The sequence below is a fragment of the Gracilinanus agilis genome, chromosome 1, assembly GCF_016433145.1.
Source record: "Gracilinanus agilis isolate LMUSP501 chromosome 1, AgileGrace, whole genome shotgun sequence".
Taxonomy (NCBI): domain Eukaryota; kingdom Metazoa; phylum Chordata; class Mammalia; order Didelphimorphia; family Didelphidae; genus Gracilinanus; species Gracilinanus agilis.
Window position 1 is genome coordinate 708784420 of NC_058130.1, and position 25475 is coordinate 708809894.

At 39.8% G+C, this 25475-nt stretch overlaps 2 protein-coding genes across 2 annotated transcripts; both read left to right on the forward strand.

The window, feature by feature from the left end:
• Positions 1–5608: 5608 nt before the first annotated feature.
• LOC123232057 (ribosome maturation protein SBDS-like) lies at positions 5609–6623 on the forward strand. Its single transcript, XM_044658399.1, is given in 3 exon segments — positions 5609–5816; positions 5819–5867; positions 6041–6623. Coding segments are annotated over 3 exon segments (759 nt in total). The 3' UTR covers positions 6543–6623.
• A 16875-nt stretch (positions 6624–23498) lies between these two features.
• On the forward strand, positions 23499–24503 carry LOC123256302 (beta-1,3-galactosyltransferase 2-like). Its single transcript, XM_044684950.1, has one exon. The coding sequence runs from the start codon at positions 23499–23501 to the stop codon at positions 24501–24503; it is 1005 nt and encodes a 334-aa protein (XP_044540885.1).
• The last annotated feature ends 972 nt before the right edge of the window (positions 24504–25475 follow it).

Here is a 25475-nt window from a genome sequence, read left to right on the forward strand (position 1 = left end):
CTTCCTGCTCCCTCATTCCATCCTGGAATTCCCAGCTCCAGCTCCTTCCTGCTATGTACTTAATACCTAATCAATAACTAATCTTATCTTCCTCACAACAAATCAAGCTTGTCAGGGTGGAAAGGCATAGATTATACCAACAACAACTGTGAGAGGAGAATGTACTTTCTCCCTCACCAGCTACAACCAGTTTAGGCCTGGGCATACAATCCCTCCTCCATCCATATTATCCTGAGATCTATCTATACAATCAATTTCTCTGAAGATCCAGATAGAAATATTATATATTCACATCTTTTTTAACACTATTAATGTCTATTCTAGACCAATTACAAAATTATTTAAGCTACATGCTTAATCAGAAAGATTGCCTTATTCTACTAAAACGATAATAACAAGCAACCCTACAGACTATAGAAATATAAAGGCAAGAATAAAATCCATACCACAGATTAATCAGGGCTTGTAAATCTGAAAATGTCCCTTCCCCTGTTTGTGGCCAAAAATTGAAATTGTTGTGGGATAATAAAAGTGAGCCCCTGGGGATTCAGGAAGGATACCTTTTATAAGAATGCAAGACTCCAAAACTTAGCTTAAAAATAAAAAGAGAAATTTATTAATTTAGGAAGTAATGTTGAGAATAGCCAGGAGGATAGTATAGGTGGAACAGCAAGATGAAAGGCTGCTCCCAGAATCCATCAATTCTGGGGATTATATACTCTTTACAAGAATGGGGACATGATTCTGTGTCATGGTAAGGACATGATTCTAGAGTGATAAACACTCAGGCATTTGGTGGGGTGTCTGGTCATCTGACCAGAGTCTGTCTGAAGACCCTCATAGTTTAGGGGACAGATGGATGTCTGAGATACAGTCCCATGGTATCAAGGTGTAGCCTGGAGGAGCATCTCTATGTCCATCTCAAATCTAAAGGATGGTTCAAGGATGATAATTTTCTCAGAGTCTTATAGAAATTATCAGATGTTATTAGGCTAGGAGTTGCAAGGACAGAAGGGAGCAAAGGAATTTTCCTGCTTATAGTTTGCCTGAAACATTTCTATAGTGTTGGAGTATATGCCCATGCCAAGATGATGTCTAACCTTAAGTAAAATTCTAACTAGATATTCTATTACCCCAAAAAACCAAAACCACATTAAAATGACTGCATGGCAATTTTAGCCTAGAAACAAATTTAAAAGTCAAATCTAAAATCTCAAAATTAAAATTAACTTCAAAAATTCAAGATTAAAAATGCTTCTAATTTTCCTTAATTTAAAACCTCACCCACCATACCCACCCCTTTGGGGAGGTTGAGATGCTAGTGGTTTTAAAAACTGTTTTCATTCACCATTAACTACTTAACAACTATAATCATGCTTAAATAGCTTAGTCTTTTTATTCCTTATTAACTATTACTCTGTTTGAAAGAAATAATGTTGCAACCGAATCAACCAAAGCAAAAAGTCTGTAGCTCAAAATTATTGTGAAAATAATTCTCATGTTTTGGCAGTAACATGGGATCTCCTGATTTAACTGAGTTCTAGACTTTACTAAATTAGTTTTGGGTACACATTTCAATTTCCTGAGTATCTGTTCATTGACAATAAAGGGCTCATTTACTATTGAACTTAGGCCTAGTCTATAGGTGATTTCATTAGCATTCCTAGTCACAAAGGTTTTCTTTTTATCTCATTGTTTCTTGCCTTGAGGCTTCAAAATGTATAAACTTTACTGGTACTGAGGAGAAATTCAGTGTTCTATCTGAAACTTGTGAAATGGGTTGCCTGAGGAAATGAGTCCAGACACCCAGAAGTTCAAATTAGTGGAACCAATATTTATTCATTAATCTATTGATTAATAAACGAACCTAACTGGCCAGGGCAACTTTCCTAATGAGAGCTGCCCTGAACTGAAATTACAATGCAGTTTTTATAGGGTTCAAGATACAAAGAAAATAACATTCATTACTGAGACATAACTTGAAGCAAACAAACTTTTTTCATCTGGAAGCTATTTTGATTAGTAGTGCGGGCTCTTGGACTTTCCACCCTATATCTTATCTTGGACTGTGAGGCAGCTATGGGGAATTACTTTCTCATGGATCCTGAGCTGACTAACCTTCACAGAAAAGCTCATTTCTGATTTTTACTTTTCTCCAGGGAAAAACAGGTTTTCTGGACAATTACTTAGTTTACCTCACTTCACTTGTTTATTAAAAATGCTGCTTAGAATTCACTATTTATATATGTTGCTTCCCTACCTTTTTGGCTCTGATGTTTGCCAGGTTTTCCTTATGACCTAGATTCTTCCTCCTTTTAGGAAAAGGGACCTCTTTGAAATTGCTTATTCCTTCACAATGGCTAAAAATTTCTATCCATCTGCTTCCTCTCTAACCATGCTCAGGGTTTAAAATAAATTATCTTCTGTTATTAACAATTATTTCTAGGCTCCATCATTTTCTTTCCTGAATTCTTCTGATACTACCTTGAGACACATTAGCACTCTAGAATCTCTGTTGTAAATTTTCAAATAAACAGTTATTACTTTCAAGCCTCTTAACCAGGAGAAATGCTCCTATTTTAAACTTCACTTGCTTTAGCTAAATTTGGGGGATAGCTCTCTTCTTTCTGGGTTCTCTACTTAAAGGGACTTTTCTCAGGGTAAATATAATTCCCAGAGGAAATAAAATGGCCAAGTTTTTGTCTGCTATGGCAAAATTAAAGCAATTAAGAACGGCAATACTTATCAGTTCCAGTGATATCTTGGGACTCCTTTGGATTTCTCATAGGTGTCTTCAAGAATCCTTCAGACTCTAGTGTTGTACCCAAATTTTAATACCCAGGTTCATGGCCGAAGGAAGAATCACACTGACAATGCAATATGCAAGAAGAGGCTCATTCTTTACTAGCAATAATAGCTAGGGTCGCTAGGCAGAGAGGAGTGCCTGAATGACCCCTTGGAATTCTCAGCCAAGAGTTTATATAGAAATGTTTGGGGAAGGGGGTTGGTATATACATAATTATCAAGGTAGTGTCAGGGACAGGTGGTCAGGAAGCATCTGGGGAGGGGGGGTTTCAGGGACTGGGGTCTGGAAGCATTTGGCAAACATACATTAAATAGGCAAATATTGTTAAGCAGGCAAACATAGACAAACATTCCTCAAGAAGGTTAATATTCATCAGATAAGATAGCTTCAGTTTTAGGTTTATGATAGGGGGAGATAAGGAAGACTGTGCTGGGAAACCTTGGGGGTTGGGGGTAGCTTGCCCAGGCCAGAAATAGTTCAGTAGACTGCCAGACTGATTTTTAAATCCAACACTAGGATACAGAAAAATCTTGTCCAGGCTTTTGGCTCCTAAGAAACATCTTGAGATAATAAGTAGTGCTCCAGGGTTTCTAAATAAATTCCTTTTTAACAAGCAGTCCAGCAAACTTAACCTTAGTAAGTTCTAATCACTTCACCCACTCTCCAGAACTGGGGTAGTGAAATGTGGGGCATCCTTAGAAATTTCCTAGAAATTTCCCAGGTGAGGAATTCCTTTCTCTAATAGTGGTCATCTGCTAATAATCACCTATCAGAAAAATAATGCTCAGAAAATAAATAAATGCCAAATCGGATTAGTTCTTTCCACTTGAAAAGGAAAACTTAAAGCTAATTCACTATAGGAATCAGGATTCACCGGTCTTTTAAAACAAAAGTTTATCTATTGTAATGGTTGCATGCCAGGGGCCTGCCAAGCAGCTCCAGATATTCTGGGAGGTGGATCAGTTTAGTACACAGTGGAGTTGCGGAAGCTGATCTCTTCTGAGAACTTCCTCTTACATCTTTATTTTATATACTTTTTTTCTCAAGTTCCCAGATGCTGGCATGAACTACATTTTTTCTCTAAACAAGTAGAGCTCAAGGTTATATAAAAGTTGGCAAGCAGAGTACAATTTTCCATATAGATTACATTTTAGTCTAAACAGAATTCAAGGCTACCAAGACCTTATATTATCCAATTATTATTTTTGATAACAGACCTTCAACATATTTCAAAAGGTAAGTTAAGTGTGAAAACCTTTAAAATCCTGGGGTTTAGTTCAGCGTGGGAAAATAATAAAGCAAGAGAGTATTTCGTTTTGATTTACCATGCTGAGTCCTTCAGATTTTTGATACAGAAAGATTAAAGCAGCTTCTGCTATTTTACTGAGGGTATGAACTATTAACTCATTAAATGCTGGTTTATTATAGAGTAATTAGGGAATTTCTATTAGGAGATTTCTATAAGACTTGGGGCTATCCTAAAGATATAGATTATAATAATTTCAATAATAAAAAGTGTTGGTCAGAAGGGAGTCACACAGAGGGGTTTAATTGGATTTTCCATCCATCCTGTGACCTGATTTTCAGGCCACAGGGTCAGTATAGGGCCATGTCAAACTGCACTGACTTGATAGGACCTTGTTCTTCCTGGGGGGGGGAGGGGTGAGGGCTTTCAGCAGTTGCACTCTGGAAATTTACCTTAAAACCTCCAAAAATCAGGCTATAGTTCATGGTCCTTTTACTTTTCCAAAAAGTAAAACCCATAAAATTCTCTCCAAACACAAAACTTAGAATTACTAAGGAAAAGCTTGAAAATTTACATTTAAATCAGAATACCTATCCAATTCCCTTCTCTTCATCCTTTTTATTCTAATTTATTTGTGGCTCCAAATTACATTCTCTCAGCTTTGCCTCAAACACCTTTGGCCTAAGGCTAAAGTCACTCCTTAAGAGGAAAATTGTTGGTCAATTTAAAAATGGTCAGTTTTACCTACCATTTAAAGCAAAGCCTTTTCCCAACCATGTCTTGTCTTTTTACAACAACACAATGACCAAAAATGAACTTTCTTTACTTCAGAACACACACATGTTAATCAGAAAAACCTTGCTCTCTGGAAACAAATAACAGCTTTACAAAAATGTGAAATTACAGAACTTCAAAAAGTTAATACCCAGAGTAAAACATCTCTCATTACCAATATTAAAAATTAACTGCACTGGGTGTACAATATTTCACACATTAACCATACCAAAACTGGGAAGAAAAAATTAGAATGTTAAAATTATGAATTTCTGGACCTCCTTTTGCCTCCTTCTGGATATTCATATACCCAGATCACCGGCTCCTGCCTCATCTCTTCAGCTTTTGGTAGGAATTAACTGTTTACACAACTTTTAGACATTATTTGCTAGCATTTAAATCACAAGCATTTAAGGTTATTAGTGAAACCTCCTTTTAAAAACACATTACTCGGGCAGCTGGGTAGCTCAGTGGATTGAGAGCCAGGCCTAGAGACAGGAGGTCCTAGGTTCAAATCCGGTCTCAGACACTTCCCAGCTGTGTGACCCTGGGCAAGTCACTTGACCCCCATTGCCTACTCTTACCAATCTTCCACCTATAAGTCAATACACAGAAGTTAAGGGTTTAAAATTAAAAAAAAAAACACATTACAGAGTGGGAGCAGCAGCATCAGAGGCTCTTCCCTTTCAAGTCTTTCACAGCAGGGAGTCCGAGCAACCCGGCTAGAGGGTCTGAGGCCTTTAGCAGGCCCGCCCGCTGGGTGGGGACCAGTCACTGCAGCAATGTCCATCTTCACACCCACTAACCAGATCCACCTGATGAACGTGGCCGTGGTGTGCATGAAGCACGTGGGGAAGTGCTTTGAAATTGCTTGCTACAAGAACAAGGTCATCGGCTGGTGCAGCAGCATAGAAAAAGACGTTGATGAAGTCTTGCAGACCCACTCAGTGTTTGTAAATGTCTCTAAAGGCCAAGTTGCTAAAAAGGAAGATCAGCCTTTGGGTCTGATGACTAGACCGAAATCTATAAACAGGCTTTGCAGTTGTTCACAAGCCACATATGATAAGTTGTTTCCTCAAAAAATAAGAGACCTGTGCATCCTCATAGCTGAAATGTTTAAATTTCATTTTCATCTCAGAAACTCAATTGTTCTCATGTCTAGAGTTGCTATCTTTGGAGGCCAACTAGTATAAATGTGAGCTTTCTCTTTAAAGATTAATGATTTTAACAAAAGGAGAAGTACAAATGTCAGATAAAGAACAACACACACAACTGGAGCAGATGTTTAGGGATATTGCAACAATTGTGGCAGATAAATGCGTTAATCCTGTAACAAAGAGACGATACACAGTCATCCTCATTGAAAGAGCAATGAAGGATATCCACTATTCTGTCAAACCCAACAAGAGTACAAAACAGCAGGCTTTGGAAGTAGTAAAGCAGTTGAAGGAAAACATGAAGATTGAGCGAGCTCATATGAGACTTCGATTCATCCTACCTGTGAGGGAAGGAAAAAAACTAAAAGAAAAACTCAAATCATTGATCAAGGTGATAGAAAGTGAAGACTTAGGTGAACAGTTAGAAATTGTATGTCTAATTGACCCAGGCTGCTTCAGAGAAATTGATGAGCTGATACAGAGAGAGACAAAAGGAAAAGGTTCTTTGGAAGTTCTCAGCTTGAAAGATGTGGAAGAAGGAGATGAGAAATTTGAATGAAAACTTTTTACTGTCTCTTCACTTATAAACACAACACTAAAAGGTGTTCTCACTTCCCTTGGCACTGTAACTCCTGGGTTTGGGTTTTGTTTTTTTTCCCCTGTCAAATACTTGTTCAGACTGCTTCCTTTGATGTTTTTATCCCAGTCTATGTGTTAACTAAACGAGTCACTTAGGTACAGAATATTCAGTATAAGGTGGAGATATATACTGTGGGATAAAGGCAATCCTAGCTATCAAGTCAGACTCCATTAAAAGAAACGAGGAACTCTCCTGTTCTGCATTCTGCCTGGGTATCTAGGCTCTTTGTGACATCTTCATTTTTTGATAACAGCCATTCTTTGGTAACTTTACATCCATGAAAGTTGTCTCAAAGTTTAAACTAAAAATTCATACTTCAGAAATGTCCCTTGGCAGAAAGATATAGGCCTACATCATTTCTTCATTATAGAATTTGAGTCATTTTAATTTGGCCTAATATTAAGCTGGGTGTTGGGACTCCCAAAATGACACTGCTTTTACTATGTATGTATATATACAGTTACTGTCTAGGAGTCCATCAAAATTCTCATTTAATAAACATGCTGCCAAAATGTAAAAGACCAGTTTAAAAAAAAAGTCACTTCGTTGTAATTTTTAAAATTTATAATATATATTAATACAGATGAAGTTATATGTAATAAATAAAACCTCTTATTTTTATTTAAAAAACATTATAAATACAACATAAGTAAAACCTCACAGAGAATTGAAAAGACAATTGGAATTTAAGTTCTTAAGCTTCTATAAGAAGCTTCTCTTTTTTTTTTTTGTACACAGATTCACAACTGTTTATAACTATTTAAACATTAAGCAGTGACATTTCAATTCATGAAGGAACTTTCTCTATTTTGATCAACTTAAAGCAGTTATCCAGAACTTTTGTCCAACTTACCTTGGGATCGGACTTTGCCACTGTCTGCCATTTATCTAAATATTTGCATGCACCAGATCCATACTTTGAAAACATATAACTCTTGGCCTTATCACTAGGTGGTTCCTCAGGCTTCTGGCTCCTCTTGGGGCCACAGATATGATGGACATGCTGTTCCCCATTCCAGCAGCCCCTGGGAGGCTCTGGATTTTGCGGCTCTCTGTGCAACCACAGACCACAGCTTAAACCCTCTTAATTAAAGAATAGGTCACTCCCAAATACATGAGACCAAGTCCTTTTTCTAAGAGTCACTTACTTGGCCCCTCTGCTAACAGGATTCCTGACTCAAACCCAAATGGGCTGTGTGGATACCTCACATCTTGGAGTCCTCGTTAGGAGGGCAGCCCAGGCAGCTGGGACTTTGGAATCTTGGTGAAGAACTTCTATTTTTTGACAGGGAAAAAACACAGAACTATTAAATAGTCATAAAAGCTACTCTTTAATTAAGGAAAGGGGTGACAGGGCTGAGTTAGGCCTATCTACAGAGCTACTCACCACACGCCTATGCAGAGTCTGAGGATTGAACTTTGGATGCTTTGGTCCCTGACCCCTGAGAAAGCCAATAGCTCTAGGTCGGACAATTCCAAGGAGCCATTAAAGTTGGGAAGCTTAAATACCTTTCTAGGGAAACATGGGAACTGAGGACCAGAGGGATAGTTGATTGACTTTACAATGGTAACAAAGGAAAATGGGGAGTTCCCAACAGGAATAATAGTGAGGGACTGATGCTTTACAAAGGACAAAATAAAGGAAAGACCCAGCCAAAGGCTGGGCCACCTTGGTAAAGGACTTTGGCCTAAGGGGAGAACCATTGGGACAAAAGAGATACTTAACATCTGATGGGATTAGCCATCCCTGCCTAAACTCCTTTAAGCCCTGTTGTTAGTTTGAGACTAGTGAAGTTGGACTTTCTCTCTGGGAGGAAATCCCACCACCAAGGTCAAACCTGGGGCTTTCACCTTCAAGCAAAATAAACTGAGATTCATTAAATCCTTCTAGGCTACAAGTTTGGGGGCTTCTAGATTCCACCTGACACTTCCATCTTAGAATCAGTTCTATATATTGGTTCCAAGGCAGAAGAGTGGTAAGGGTTAGACAATGGGGTCTTGTACAGGGTCATACAACCTCAGTTTCTCTTTATCTCAGATTTATTGCAACACTGATGTCGATTTCTGATTCTCCCAAAGCAGTATTTTTTTTTTTACTTAAACAGGGACCATTCAAAGTCCTCCTTTTGTTAGTAATCAGAATCTCCAGCAAGGACCTAATTAGGAAAAAAAAAACTACTCTCGAGATCTATCTATCATCTCCAGATAATCTGATAAAGACAGCTTAGTTGAAAAGGAAGTAACAGGACATGGGAGATCTTTCTGTTAGCTCATAGCTGCTTCTTCCAGCTCTCTCTTGCATCATGGAGTTTATTATATACTATTTTCACACAAAGAACACAAAGAAAAACTTACAGTTGATAGAGGTTACAAATCATACAAAAGAAAATTCTTGGAGGTTTCAAAGTAAAGATAGAACAGGGGCCAAGGCCGAATTCTAGCCGCCTGGATATCAGCAAGCAAATTCTGAGAATCGTAGCTACATTCTATAGATATCATAAATGAATTGAGTCTTGTATTTTTTATAGGGAGGACTGCACCTGGTTGGATAAAGTTTTGTCTAGCTCTAACCTTGGCTGACTTAGGAATATTCTTAGAGTTTAGGGATCTTAATTTTCTTGTAGAGAAATTGTTAACCCAGTAACTGCTGGTTTGTTTAGAGCTTTCCAATGGGACTTATAATGTTATTAAGAAAAGGTGTGGATCTGAAAAAGAGTAAAAGAGGAGTCTCAGATTTTCATCTATTTAAGACTCTCTTTCTCTTATTGGCCTCACACAAATTGTAGAAAGGAAAAAAGATTTTTGAAAAGCAAATTTTAGACCTATTTGAGATTAGGGGAAGTTGAAGTTGGTTTTTGCTAATTCTTTCCAAGGTTAATGTAGCAAGAGATATCAGGTGGCTTACAAGAAGATGCTCTATTATCTCCTGGCCCGACCTTTCTCCCAAGAAAAATTTGATTCCTCCTAGAAGGGGAAGCAGGAGATTAGGACCAGGAGGGGTGACCATTCTTATCTTCTCAAGATAGGAGGTACCAGGCTGGAACTATATCTATCTGTTCTCTTAAAAATTATTAGCGATGGGAATGGAATTTTTAGGTTCAAACTAACCTCCTGATTGCTCTTCTAAAAATGGGAAAGGGACTCCCTTCTCACTAAATATCAGTTCCACAATGAACACACATTAGCAAACAGTAAATAAATCCATTTATCCAAGTCAACAGCAAAACAGTAATCAGAGAACTCTCTCTCTCTCTCTCTCTCTCTCTCTCTCTCTCTCTCTCTCTCTCTCTCTCTCGACTGGGAATAGGGACAAGATTTAAGTTCTAGGTAGCAGCTTCTTCCCATGGTCTTTCTAACTTCATGACCCTGAAGAGAGGTTAGAATATTCAGGATCTTCTCTCTTGATACTGGCGCCCAGAAAAAAACTTGGCACTGAAGAAATATGACTATCCTTTCTTCTCTCTTGTCAACTCTGCCTTCCTTTTATATAGGGGCAGAATAGTGAGTAATAAATCTCTATTAATTGGAAGAGAGTCAGATACCAATGAGTTTGGAGGCTCAGGTTACATTCATTGCAAAGATTTTGATATTCTTGTGGCTACAGAAAGATGATAGAATTAGGTAGTTAGCTTTAGAATTGATCTAATGTATGGATTTGTTTTGAGCTGATAAGTTAATTGGGGACATTTTTTATTCACAGAAATGCCAATCTGTCCTCAGGACAGTAACTACTGATGCAGTTGGTAACTTTTTATGTGTGGTCAAAAGTAATAACTACTCCAAATAGGTTTCTGAAGGTAACTATAGAATATAAATGTAGTATAGTATAGTACAGAATGCAAAAACTTGTAGGTAAATGAGATTTTTTTTCTATGTAAATGATTTGGAGCTACATAGGATTAACACTAGAAGGTGGTAACTAGGTGGCCCAGTGAATAGAGTGCAGTGTCTGAAGTCCAGAAGACTCACCTTCCTGAGTTTTAATCTTGCCTCAGACTCTAGCTGTGTGACCTGGGCAAGTCACTTTAACCCTCTTTGCCTTTGTTCATCTATAAAATGGGCTAGAGGAGGAAATGGCAAACCACTATAGTATCTTTGCCAAAAAAATCCCAAATGGGGTCATGAAGAGTTGAACATAACTAAAAACAACCAAAAAACAATGTTAGTAGACTAATAATAAGTTTATGTTTATGTTTTAAGTCTATAGAGTGTTATCTTTATGTTAAGTTTGTAGTTTGATGATAGTTGGTATTATTGCTATAATACAAAATAATTAATTTTAAAAAATTTCCCTTAAAAATCTAAGAATATCACTCTTGCTTAAAAATTGACTATACTGACTTCTTCTACCTGGCATATGATACTGGGAAATTTATTTGAAGCAGAGCAGAAACTCATAGGTGTTAAAGTGGATAGAGCATTAGACTTTGAGTCAGAAAAACCTGAATTCAAATCCTGCTGTAGATACCTACTACTTACTAGGTATGTGATCTTGGTCAAGTTACTTAATTGCTATCAGCCTTAGAATTGTTGGAAGGATTGATCACTTTGTAAACTTAAAAAAATGATTTAGAGGTTAGCTATTAAGAGAAAGACCAGCAAACAAGATGAGTTCTTTCCTTTTGTTATCAAAAATTTGGTTTTATCCAAATGGACTATAAAGACTGGTTTAGCTCTCCTTGAGCTAGGGAGGGCCCAATTGAGATCATGTAGTATAAATTTGTAATGGATCAAGTAAGCAGTTTCATGATTTTCTCCATCTTCTTTAAGCAGCATCTGCTTTAGAGCAAAGACATTGGACAGTGTGGAACAATCCAAGATAGAGGGTTGGCAAGATCTTTGATATGAAAGAAGTGGATTTTATCACTTAAAAGGTTGATATGTTTGAAACTCCATTGTCTCTGTCTGTCTCAGGCTGATAGGCCAAAATGGTGGCCTTCCGACCTGGATCTCTTAATAACACAGTCTGACTCCTATAGCAAGTTAACAAAAGGTTTAATATGGTAAATAAACAAGTGACAGGAATGGAAAGGAGGGTCAAGGTATTTCCCTAGATCTAAATGCTCTAAATCTCCTCCCTCCAATCTAAGAGTTTTGCATGAACCTGTCTTCTGTGACTTGCTGCTAAATATCACCTTAATCTCTCTGTCTGTACCCCTCAAATACCTAAATTCTAGCTACCCTGACTATGGTCACTCCAAAACAGTTTTTGGTAAAGGCAGTATAGTTCAGTTTGCTGAATTGGGATGGTGACTGAATGGCAGAGTCACTCAAGGGTCTTCAGGCAAAAGCCTGCAAGTCTCCTTGAATACAGACAGGTCCAAGTCTCTTTCAGGCTGGCTTTCTTCTCAGGAACATAACTCTATCTTAAAATTCAGATCAGGAACAGATGGAAAGCCTAGTCCAGAGACTGGAAAGCTGGTCTGTGGGCTCAATTGCCAGGTCAACCGCTCCTCTCAGAGAAGCTCAGTTAACTCCTCCAGGAAGTTATCTCTCGAAGTTCCAAAGGAAACAGGAACCCAGCTCTCCCCTTCAGGCTTCAAGCCCTCTCTTTTTATCCTTTCCTGACACTCTTTTGGAACTCTCTCTTTGAGTTCCATCAGTGAGCCACTCAATTTCCAACCTGTATTTTTTTCAACTTTCTCTTCCTATATATCTATTCTAATAGATAGAATAACAGCAACAGATTCAAGGGAAGAGGACAGTGTAGTACTGAATTAATTCACTACAGGTCCAAGATGGGGAAGGGGTAAGAGTTTATCTAATGCATAGATGATGGCCTGGGAAACAATAGAGGCATGGAGCGATTAGAGATCAAAGTAACAGTATAGAGCAGATTTTGTGCTTGCAAGGTAGAGGGAGAAGTCAAATGACAACAGATTGCGATCAGATAAAGGCATTTTCAGAGTTCATGAACATGGAAGTGATGCTCTTTGGGTATTGGCAAAATGAAGGGTATAGCCATCTCTCTTTGTGTAACTGATGGAGTAGAGAGGTAGGTCATAGGATATTAGTAAATTGAGAGACTTAGAGGTTAAACTGATTGACTATACCCAACTCCAATCTATTAAAAATATTATCCAGATACTGCAAACAGCAAGGTAGGATCCAGTATCTGCATTTTTTGATTCACCATGCAGCCTGTGCAAAAGCCTATAGGAGGGAAGAGGTAATAAACATGGGAGAAAAACAGCCAACCCTGCAAATGGATCCTGAGAATTTGACTTTAATGAGCTTCTAATCCTAGAAAAACAGTAGGATCAGTTGAGGCAGGAGCTCGGCAAGTGGACATAGGTTTTCTCACTAGTTAAGTCAGAAATAAGATGTACTTCAGTAACAACTGGCAAAATTTGGCTCACCAGTCCAGAAATGATTTAGGGAAATTGTTTCATTTGTGATGGAAGTCCTTAGGAACCTTGCTTTTTAAAGAAATATGCATCAATGGCAATAGCATTAGCTCACATACATCAAATCTAGGGGCAACTAGGTAGCACAGTGGATAGAACACTAGGTCTTTGAGTCAAGAAGACTTGAATTCAGATTTGGTCTCAAATATTTACTATCTGTGTGACCCCGGGGAAGCTGCTTAACCGCTATTTGCCTCAGTTTCCTCAACTATAAAATAGAGATAGTGGTAGCATCTATCTCATAGGGTTGTGTGAGGATGAAGTGAAATAATTGTAAAGTATTTAGTACAATGCCTGACCCACAGAAAATGCTATATAAATGTTATCTCTTAGTTATTATTACTTATAGTGACGGTATAGAAGAAGACAGGAAAGATATGAATGTGTGTAGAAATCTATTTCTGTTTTTCTTTCAAATTAAAATTGCAGGTTCTCATATTTCCCCTTTCACTCTTCATCCCCTTTCCCTTACTCGTGAGAAAGCAATAAAATAAAACCCTTCACACATATAATAGTTAAGCAAAAGAAACTAATCTCTGAGTCTATCAGCTTTCTATCTGGGAGGTGGATAGCATGTTTCATTATGAGACTTTTGAAATTGTGGTTGGTCATGGTGTTGATTTATGTTAAGTTTTCAAAGTTATCTTTACAATATTGTTATTCACAAAATTTGTTGTCTATATTGTCGTAGTGGAATCTAGAAGCCCCCAAACTTGTAGCCTAGAAAGATTTAATGAACCACAGTTTACTTAGCTTGAAAGTGAAGGCCCCAGGTTTGACCTTGTCACAATTGAATTCCTCCCTAAGGGAAAGTCCAACTACACTAGTCTCAGACTAACAATGGGCCTTAAAGGAGTTTAGGTGGGAATAGCTAATCCCATCTAATGTTAAGCATCTCTTTTGTCCCAGTGGTTTCTCCCCTTAGGCCAAAGTCCTTTACCCAGGTGGCATAGCCCTTAGCTGGGTCTTTCCATTTTGTGTCCATTGTAAAGCATCAGCCCCTCACTGTTATTTCAGTCTGGAACACCTCATTTTCCTTTGTTGTCATTGTAAAGTCAATCAACTATCCCCCTGGTCCTCAGTCTCCATGTTTCCCTAGAAAGGTATTTAAGCTTCCCAACTTTAATGGCTCCTCAAGAGTTGACATCTAGCACTGTGGCACTCCCAGGGATAATGTCCCCAGAGTCCAGGGTGTAGACCCTGTAAAAGTTTTGGCACCAGACTGAGCAAAGGGCCAAATATTGGACTTAACCTTATCCTGATTAAGCAGTGGTTTTTCTGACTACTTTGGTAGTTTTGTGGTTTTTCCCATTCAACAATATTTTTATAACATTGTTGCATAAATTGTTCTGTTTCTATTCTCTTTACTTTGCATCAGTTTACACAAGTTTTCCCATATTTCTTTTCTCTAAAACAATACCTTTCTTCATTTCATGGAGCACAATCAAATCATCTGTCTTTAATTAATAGACCTAAAGTGAGTTAGCATACCATGCCAAGAGTTCAAGAAGCCTGGATTGTCTGTAGAAAACTATTTATCCCTTTTCTTTTCAAGACCTTAAAAATGGAACTTTTGCAAAGAACTTCCCTCAAAGGGATCTCAAATGTGCTGAGAATAACTAGCTGAAGACAGGCCCAGAAGTTTTACAAATTTACCTGGGCAGAGAACAGTAAGGAATTTTAAATCATTTAAAAAATGCATTTTCCTTTTGTATCATGAAGTTAAGAAGATGATTAGAATCACTCCATTGGGAGATGGGTACAAAATGTGAGTCAATTTTTAATAAATTTGTGGCATATTATATAATAATGATATAACCTTGTAAATTTTCATTTGAACAGAATTAGAAACCTGGACCAAAGCACTAGGAGATAGGAATCCAGATGGGTTTGTGTGGGGGCAAAAAACTCCCATTGCTCTAGGAAATCTTGACGGTGGGACAGTGTTGGTGACATGACTGAGACGAATGAGTAATCAGGTTTTCTGCCAGAGCCAGGTATCATAAAGATTACTCTGGTCAGCTTTTGGGCTGTCTTTATTTTATATGGTTTGGGTTCACACATAAAGTTGGCATGGAAATCCATTCTCACTATCTATCTTTTTCTTAGAGACAATGTGTTAGGCACGTTTGACGTATTTTTTGGGCCATAGTGGAGAGAAAGTACAGGCTTTTTCATGGGAGACAATTTCTCCCCATTTCATTCATTGTTCTTTTATGTTAAAGTACTGTACCAAATCAGGTCTGAGAGGGGGGAAACTTGGAGACTATTCTGACCTGTTTTTACAGGCACCTGTGTATGGGAATCTGAGTTAGAGTTTTAAAATCTTTAACATTAGCTCACTATATGCTGGTTTGTCGTGAAGTGACTTCTAGGGAATTTCTGTATTACTGCATGTAAGGGTGGGAATTTTTTAGGAGTTATAGGGGGTTTGTGGGTGGTCTTGCTATTAGTCTATTTTGTTTTTTTATGTTTCCCTGGGGCTGAGTAAGAATATTGATTACAATAATTTCAGTAAAAGGGAATGCTAGTGAGAAAAGAGTCACATAGGGGAAACTGAGTGGAATAACCATCCTTATAACACCTTCTGTGCGGGTTTTATAACTAGTGATGAGCTGTGCTAAAAGTCACAGGCTTTGACGGCTTCCCTCAGGTTTGCTTGTTCATCCACCTATTTTTCTTTGTTGCAAGAATTTTCTTACCAGTTTGACTAGCTATTGCCAATTAAGTCAGCCTGAATCAGAGGATCAGCTTTTATTATACTCAGAGTGTGGCATATACCTCCAACAGCTTATGGGGAATGGGCCCTTCACAATTCAGCTAGTAGTATTTACATGAAACGAAAGGGAAAAAAACAATGGCTACTTGTTATGGAGCAGTCAGTAATACAAAGAAAGTAAAGCATGCTTATTATGGAAAATTTATAGCATTATCTACAGAAGCTAGATCAGGGATGCATACTAAATTAAAAGGGGTCATTTTGGAGATTCTGAAATCCCTTTTTTTAAAGCAATGAAAGCTTTTTGGTACCAATTAGAGGAAGAAAAGAGACATGGAAGGAAACCAGCTGTTGCAGATGATCCTGCCAGTTCATTCAGAAGTCCTAACACAACAAAATGGTGAATACAGAACAAAATATTATTCAGTTATGTTGTCCCCAGAATTTACTTTCATCATTCCTTTCTAGTGCTCAGATGAGATAAGGGCTGTTATGGAACACAAAACAATATATTCATTTTATCAGCTAAGTCTTTATTTTATTTTTTAAAAACCCTTATTTTCCATCTTAGAATCAATACTTGGTATTGATTCTAAGGCAGAAGAGTGGTAAGGGCTAGGCAATGGGGATCAAGTGACTTGCCTAGGGTCACAGATATATAGTTCTTTTACTTTCGATTTTATTGATTTCTCCCTTGATTTTTAGTATTTCTAATTTAGTTTTCATCTGGGGATTTTTAATTTGCTCGCTTTCTAATTTTTTGAGTTGCATGCCCAATTCATTAATCTCTGCCCTCCTTAATTTGTTAATATATGCACTCAAGGATATAAATTCCCCCCCGAGTACTGCCTTGGCTGCATCCCACAGAGTTTGGTAGGATGTCTCATCATTGTCATTCTCTTCAATGAAATTGTTGATTTTTTCTATGATTTCTTCTTTTACAAATTGGTTTTGGAGAATCATATTATTTAATTTCCAATTAGTTTTTGATTTGCCTGTCCAGGTACACTTACCAATTATTATTTTTATTGCATTATGATCTCAGAAGGTTACATGTATTATTTCTGCTCTTTTGCATTTGTTTGCAATGATTCTATGCCCTATAACATGGTCAATCTTTGTGAATGTACCATGTGCAGCTGAAAAGAAGGTGTATTCCTTTTTGTCCCTATTTATTTTTCTCCACATATCTATTAAATCTAATTTTTCTAGGGCTTCGTTCACCTTTCTTACCTCTTTCTTATTTATTTTTCGGTTTGATTTATCTAGATCTGAAAGAGGAATGTTTAGATCTCCCACTAGTATTGTTTTACTATCTATTTCCTTCTTGATCTCTGCCAGTTTCTCCTTTATGAATTTAGATGCTATGCCACTTGGTGCATATATATTGAGCAATGTTACTTCCTCATTGTTTATACTGCCTTTAATCAGGATGTAATGACCTTCCCTGTTTTTTTTAATCATATCTATTTTTACTTTGGCTTTGTCAGAAATCACAATAGCCACTCTTGCCTTCTTTTTCTCATTTGACGCCCAAAAGATTTTGTTCAAGCCCTGAACCTTAAACTTGTGTATGTCTACCTGCCTCATATGTGTTTCTTGTAGACAACATATGGTGGGATTTTGATTTCTAATCCACTCTGCTATTTACTTCCGTTTTATGTGAGAGTTCATCCCATTCACATTCAACATTATAATTATCAGCTGTGCATTGGCTGACATTTTTGTATCCTCCCCTATTCTTACCCCTTCTTCTTAAACTATTTCCTTTTAAACCAGTGGTTTGCTATTAAGCTGGTATCCCTTATCCCCTCCCTTGAGTGACTTCCCTTTCTTCCCCCTCCCTTGTTATTCCCCTCTTTTTGTTTTTGGAGGCCTAATAAATTCCCTCCCCTTTCTTCTCCCTTCTCTTTTTTGACCTCCCCACTCTCCTGCTCCCCTTGGTTTATCCCTTCTGACTTTCTCAGTAGGGTTAGATAGAGTTTTATATCCCAATGGATAGTATAGCTACTCTTCCCTCTCCGAGTTGATTACACTGAGAGTAAGGTTTAAAAATTACCTCTTGATGCTCTCTTCCTCTCCTTCTTATAATAGTATTTGTCCCCTCCCCATCCCATGTCCTCTTTGTGTGTAATAGAATATCCTATTTTTCTTATTCTCTCAAGTTTCTCCTGGTGTCCCCCTCCATTCACCCTCCTCTTTCCCACCCCCCATATCATCTTAGACCATTCAGCACTCCACCCTCTCCCCATAAATCATTCTTTGACCACTATAATAGTGAATACTTAATAGTGAATAGAGTTCACTACAGAGAATTATACATAGCATTTCTCCACATGGGAATACAGATAATTAGATCTTATTTAAGCCCTTAAAGAGTCAAATTTAAAAAAAAATTATGAGTTTTCTTTCTTTCCCCTCTGTTTCTTATTTAACTTTTCATGTTTCTCTTGATTTTTGTGGTTGGATATCAAACTTTCCATTTAGCCCTGGTTTTTTCTGTGCAAATACTTGGAAATCTTCAATTTTGTTGAATTCCCATACTTTCCCCTGGAAGTATATAGTCAGTTTCAATGGGTAGTTGATCCGTGGCTGGAGGCCCAGCTCTCTTGCCTTTCTGAATATCATATTCCAAGCCTTGCGGTCTTTTAGTGTGGAGGCTGCCAGATCCTGTGTGATCCTGATTGGTGCTCCTTGATATTTGAATTGTCTCTTTCTGGCTTCTTGTAAGATTTTTTCTTTTACTTGATAGCTCTTGAATTTGACTATTATATTCCTGGGTGTTGACTTCTCTGGGTCCAGTGTAGAGGGTGATCTATGGATCCTTTCAATGTCTATATTGCCCTCTTGTTGTAGAACTTCAGGGAAATTTTGCTGAATAATTTCTTTTAGTATGGAGTCCAAATTTCTATTAATTTCTCCCTTTTCAGGGAGACCAATGATTCTCAAATTGTCTCTTCTAGACCGGTTTTCTTGGTCTGTCACTTTCTCATTGAGATATTTCATGTTTCCTTCTATTTAATCAGTCTTTTGACTTTGTTTTATTTGTTCTTGTTGTCTTGAGAGATCATTAACTTCTAATCGTTCAATTCTAGCCTTTAAGGACTGGTTTTCAGCTATAATCTTTTGGTTTTCGGCTATAATCTTTTGGTTTTCCTTTTCAATCTGGTCATTTCTGGTCTTCAGTTGACTTGCCTCACTTTCCAATTGTGAAATTCTGCCTTTTAGACTGTTATTTTCTTGCCTGATTTCCTTTTGAGCTACTTCCCATTTCTCTGACCAAATCTTTTCCAACTTTCTCGTCATCTCAGTTTTGAACATTTCAAGAGCTTTTGACCAGTTTTCATTATCTTGGGAGGGTTCGGATGTGATTGCTTGTTTTTTCTCCTCTTCTGATTGCTCAGTAGTCTGGATTTTCTCTGTGTAAAAGTTGTCGAGTGTTAAAGATTTCTTCTTTTTGTTGTTAATCTTTCTCTCTCTCTTCTGGACTTCCTGATTTTTGGTAGCCATTGTTAGCCCAGCAGCTTCTCAGCTTTATCCTCACGCTCAGGGTCTGCCTGCAGTCTTTTGGCTCCTGAGGTCTGAGATCTGGTTTTTTCCAAGGTCAAGCCCCCTGGTGGACCCTCTTGCTTGATCCTCTTCAGGAGGTTCCTTTACAAGTCTCAGGGCTCTGCTTCCACAGTCATATACCTGTCTGCACTAGTTCCCCACTCAGGGTTTCAGAGCCTTCACTCCCGCCTGTGTCCACCTCCACCTGTGTCTCCACCCGCGCCTGCACTCCGTGTCCACGCTCAGAGTCCGTGTGCGTTCCTCAGCTTTTTGGGGTCCCAAATCTTGCCACCCTCAGGAACAGGCCCTCGAGCTGCTAATGACTTGATGGGTGCCCCAAACTTGTTCTATTTCTTTTGACCTGGCTTTGGTGCTGCAGGTGGTGTGTGTGTGTGTGTGGGGGGGTGGTTGCTCAACCCGCAATTTAGTGAGAGCTGTTTCACCCCTTTATAGCATGGAAATGCCCTGATTCCACGTACCTTCCACGCTGCATCCTGTTGTGAGGTCCCTCCATTCAACTGGGTTTGTTTTTATGTCCCCTGGAGAAGTTCTGTATGTTTTGTTTAGGAGAGGTTAAGCGCTGCTTTTTACTCTGCCGCCATCTTAACCCGGAACTCCCTGTGTTAGATTCTTATTTCCTTATTTCCTATCTCTCTTCTCAATTGTAAATAAACTTTCATAAAAGTCAATTTTGACTTGAGATTATTCTTTTTTTTTTTTTTTTACCCTTGTACTTTGGTGTATTGTCTCATAGGTGGAAGATTGGTAAGGGTGGGCAATGGGGGTCAAGTGACTTGCCTAGGGTCACACAGCTGGGAAGTGGCTGAGGCCGGGTTTGAACCTAGGACCTCCTGTCTCTAGGCCTGACTCTCACTCCACTGAGCTACCCAGCTGCCCCCTTGAGATTATTCTTAATTGAGGATTGATAATTGTTCAATCCTCTGGTGACCATCTTTTAATATATTTGACCAAAAAAAACCCTTTTCCTCCTTACATCCCTGGTGTTCAGGAGACTGCTTTTTGCCCAGAGTGAGGTTGGATCCTCCAATCAGAGGGATCTTTGGAAAGGGACGTAACTTAAAACATAAATTTGAGTCCCGAGAGGAATAAAGGAACATTTTGGCTGGGAATCAAAAGTGAGAAGGTGTGTGTGGACCTGGTTTCCAGACCCTCAGCTTTTCAGCCTGGCTCTTGTATGTGGCTTGCTAAGGGAATGTCACATCACATGTGACTGGAGGCATTTCCTTTCCCTGGAGTGCTTTTTATTATTTAATAAATAATTATAAATTAAGATACAGTCTCCAGAGAATTTTAATTTTAACATAATTCAAGTGTTTCTGGGGATTTGATGGATCGGAAGCATCTCTAGAGGCCAAAAATAATTCACTTTGGAGCAGAGAATTGGTTTGAAATTGCCAAAGAGGTAGCCATGGGTGCTTAAAAGATGATGTGGCAGAATGAATGGAGTGCTGACTGGATTTGGATTCAGGTAAGATCTAGATTTGAATCTTACATCTAATACACCTTACTAGCTATATGCCCATGAGCAAGTCACTTAACTCTGTGCTTCAGTTGTCATTAGATTGAGGCCTAATTATATTTCAAAGGAGAAAATACATTAAAGGAATTTGCAAACATGAATATAAGAAGCAGTTACATTATTTTGATTATGATTAGATAGTGCTTCCCTCATCCTACTTCCTCTTTCCTTAAGGTTGCCCTGATACAGTTAACTGAGGCCCCATCCTTTGTCTAGACAAGCACTCCCCATACCCCATGAAGGACAGTTTTGGCTCAAAGCCAGAGTTCCTGGGCTCTGATGCTGGACCCTGCCCCTTGGTTCCAATCAGCAGATTTTCAGGCAGGAAGAGGTTGGTTATTGTTCTTTTCTGGGATCTGCTCCTACTCACTGTTGTGAGGAAGATTAGTTAGTAATTAACTAAGTATTAAGGTTGGGCCTAGAAGTAAGGGCTAGGGAATTCCAAGATGGAATGAAGGAGCAGAAAGTGGCTTGTGCTCTGAGAGAGACTCCATTAGTGGTTGGCACAAACTGTTGCTAGTCCTGGGAGATCTCAGACTTGCATCCTGATTCCCTGGGATCCTGAGTGGTGGTGGCATCTAGCAAGTGGACAAGAACTACAGAGCAGCACCAAGTGGAGGAGGAGTTTGGGATCTGGTGGACAGCATCTCAAGCACACTCTCTACTTGGATACCTTGGACCACCTTGGCTTTTGGCATCCTGTGATCATCTGTGGATTACTGTGATTACTGAGAACCTTCAAAGCCATCCTCAGCCCCTTTAGCTGTGCTGGTCAAACCTGGCTGGAACCAGGTTTGAAGCAGCTTCCCAGAGACTCCATTACTGCTTCTTTGAGCCCTGCCTGGCCTAAGTCAATAGAGTTAGAGTAGACAAGTCCTTCCCTTTGCCCTGTGGTTTTGCCCTTTTAGGTTTTATTGCCCTATCCCACCTTTATTTAATAGTTAAACATAATTAAAACTGTTAAAACCTTTTACCTTGCCTGCTGGTTTCAAAGACTCTGGCCTAGTGGTGAGCTGGGTGACAGCTGGCCAACACCCATTCTTGACAGTTAACAGCAGCTTAGCTGTGTACTCTGATCTCCCTATCCTGGTTGGTTCTGTCTCTCTTTCAACCCAGCGTGTGTACCCACAAACCATTAGGACACATTTACATCCCTGGTGCCCCACATCTTTTTTACACCACATATCCAAGAGAGCTCATGGGCAGGTCAGTGTCCTTTCCTTTCTACCTCCACAGTCTTCCCTCTGACCTTACTTGCCTGAGCCCTGGTCTGGAAGTCCCCTCTGAGCTGTCCTCCTGCTGCCTGACTGGTGAGTTCTTTTGGTGGCTAAAGGGGAGGAGACTCAAGGGAGGGAATCTAGGCTAGTGAACTGGAAGTTCATCCCTAGTCCAGAACTCTGGGCTTCTCAAGGAAAGAATTTAATTCAATTTAGGGATATCTATTTTGCCTCTGTGGCCAGATGGATCAGTGAATAGAAATCTGGACCTGGAATCAGGAAGATCTGAGTTCAAATCCATCCTCAGACATTTACTAGCTGTGCGATCCTGGGAAAGTCTCTTAACCTGTTTGCTTTAATCCACTGGAAAAGGAAATGACAAACGACTCCATTATCGTTGCCAAGAAAATGCCATGGCCAGTATTAACATGCTATGGTCCCTGAGTCAAGAAGAGTTATACATGACAGAGCAACAATAATAATTGTATTTCTTTTGTTTGCATGTGCTTTACTCTCAAGCAAAAATAAGACTTTAGGGCTTTGGTTAGGGCTGGGGGCCAGAGATATGTAGAAGGGACCATCTTCAGTTTGGGGCTTTTTCAGAGCAATAATCTTGGTAGTATGCCTCCTTGTCAGGGTCACTGAGGCCAGGTACGGAGCCTTAGGAGGACATAACCAGAACTCTGGGACCATATTCCATTTCTCCCAAGGGCAAGATTGTTTATCTGGAGCCAGAACAAGGAAAGTGTGATGGACATGGAGTGGGAGGAGCAGTCTTGAGGCACCAGAGATTCAAGCAGGATTGCCTCTAGAAAACTGGGGCAAATTCCACCAATATTTCCTGCCTTCATACTTCTGTCCCCAGGCAGGTGACAGGGGCAGCTCCTGCCCTTCCCTGTTAATAGCTCCTTGCACAACCAGGAGTGATGATCCAAGAACTGGCACTCTGGGGCCCCTCCAGCTCTTCATTCTTTCAAAAACTATAAACCTTCAGAGAAAAAAGAGACTTAAAAACCCTTCAGCTGAACTTTTCCATTCCCAGAGAAGGAAACCTGAAAACACAAAAGGATTAATTTGTCCAAGGTAAGTCAGTGTCAGAGCTTAGCCTAGAACTCAGGGCTTCTGAGTCCCAGTTTAAGGCTCTTCTCCCTGCTTTATGCCCTCTCTAGAACCTCTCTAACCTGCCCTCTCAGCTTTGGTTCCCTCGTTGCTTCTGTACCACACTGTCAAACTGACCTGGCACAAATTGGGGTGGGTGAGGAGCCTCCTTCCTTATTCTCCTGCCTTTGTTTCTCCCAGGGCTCCCAGATATACAAATTCTCATTCCCTTTCACCAGGAAAAAGTTCTCTCATGGAAAGAGAGGAACCTAGGCATAGGGCAAGGTCTGGGTAACTCTGTACTCTGACCTCTCTTTCCTCCATACCCAGAACTAACTTGATGTCATGGATTTGATGAAATGGAAGCTGGTGTTTGGGGTTCTGCTGAGCACAACCTTGTCAGTCTTGCTTCTACGTCAGCTTCTGGCTTCTTGGGCAGCTTCTTTGAGCCCCTCATCCTCTTCAAGGAAATTTGAGTGGGAGATTCGACCACCACAAACCATGGACTTGAATTACCCTTATCCCTACCCCTTCCTGATCAACCATCCTGACAAGTGTGAAGGTCCCAGAGGGGCGCCATTCCTGCTCATGCTGGTGATGACCCGACCCCCAGATGTGGGGGTGCGCCAGGCCATCCGGCAAACATGGGGTAATGAGACTTTGGTACCCAGTGTGGTTGTCCACAGACTCTTTGTTCTTGGCCTGCCCCCACTTCTCTTTGACAAAGAACTTCAGCCTCTCCTGAAAGAGGAGGACAGGAAGCATGGAGATCTCCTCCAGGTGGGCTTCTTCGACACATACGGAAACTTGACTCTCAAGGTTCTCATGGGGCTAGAGTGGATGGCCCAGCACTGTCCCACTGCTCAATATGTTCTCAAGGTGGATAGTGATGTCTTCCTAAACCCCAGGTTTCTGGTACAGCAGGTACTGTGGCCCAATGGACCTTCACGGCCAGACTTTATCACAGGACACATCTACAGAAACACGAAACCTTTGAGGGACCAGCATAACAAGTGGTACATGCCCCCAGAGCTGTATGCCCCGAACAGGTATCCTGACTATTGTGGGGGTCCTGGCTATGTTCTGTCTGGGTCCCTGGTCCTCCGGATCTTGACCGCAGCTCAGAGTGTCAAAGTCATTTACCTGGAGGATGTGTTTATAGGGTTGTGTTTGAAACTGCTTGGAGTGAAGCCTACACCTCCTCGTCGTAATACCTTCCTAATGTACCGATGGAATTACAACCATTGTGCTTTCCAACGACTTGTCCTGGTCCACCGCTTCCAGCACCAAGAGTTACTACAGATATGGCCAGACTTCCTGACATCCAATCCTGCCTGCCCAACAATATGAAGGTCTAGCACCGTGGTCCATACTTTTCCTTCCTGGACAGAGGCAATAATAGATCCCTGAAGTGTTTATCCAGGTGAGGCAAGGTGAGGTGAGGGGTAGTGTGGGTTCAAGGTGAGGTGAGGGGTAGTGTGGGTTCCTGTGCCAGCCCCTCAATCCATAGGGTAGATAGCTGTGGCCTAGGGAATAACAATAAATTGTAATACATGAATATACCAGAATTTTACTCTGCTGTAACAAAAAAAATATGAAGAATCAGATGATAAGGAAACATATAAACTAATGTAGCTTCCAGTAAGCAGAACCAGAAAAAATATATACACAATGATTAAAAAAGCCAACAGATCTTTACCTTTTATCTTATTGATGCAAAGTATTGGTTCCAAGGCAGAAGAACAGTAAGTGCTAGGCAAGTGGGTTAAGTGACTTGCCCAGGGACACACAGGTAGGAAGTAGAGTCTGAGGCAAGATTTGAACCCATGAAGTGCGTCTTTCCAACTCTAGGTTCTGTCTATTATCCACTGTGCCCCCCAATTGCCTTATACCCAATGACTACAACTGTGTAAATGGCTTTCGGCTTTCCTCTCTTTTCGCCACAGTTTTTGTGCCATGCTCTTTTTGGCAATTCTTATCTCCCGAGGCTATTGTGGGTGCCATGAAATGAACCATGAGAGGGGAAGGACAGGGTGGGATAGCCAGCCAGCCCAACATGGAAGCCCTGAGAAGCCAGGGAACCTGGGAGTCAAGCCCAAGAGTCCCCAGAGATGGAGATGGTCCAACAGGGGAAGAGGATTATGCTTCCCCCATGCTGGTGGGGATAAATTTGTATATTTGTGATTATACTTTCTGAAGTAAATATTCTGTTATAAAAACTTCATTGTGTTACATGTGGGACTTTTCCTGGAATAAACGGAAACCTTGGCTTTGTGGGAAATCCTAGAAAGGGGTACATCACCAGAACTTTTGAATTTTGCA

Excerpts from the sequence above, each read along its gene's own strand:
- LOC123256302 (XM_044684950.1), top strand. The coding sequence starts at position 23,499 with ATGGATTTGATGAAATGGAAGCTGGTGTTTGGGGTTCTGCTGAGCACA.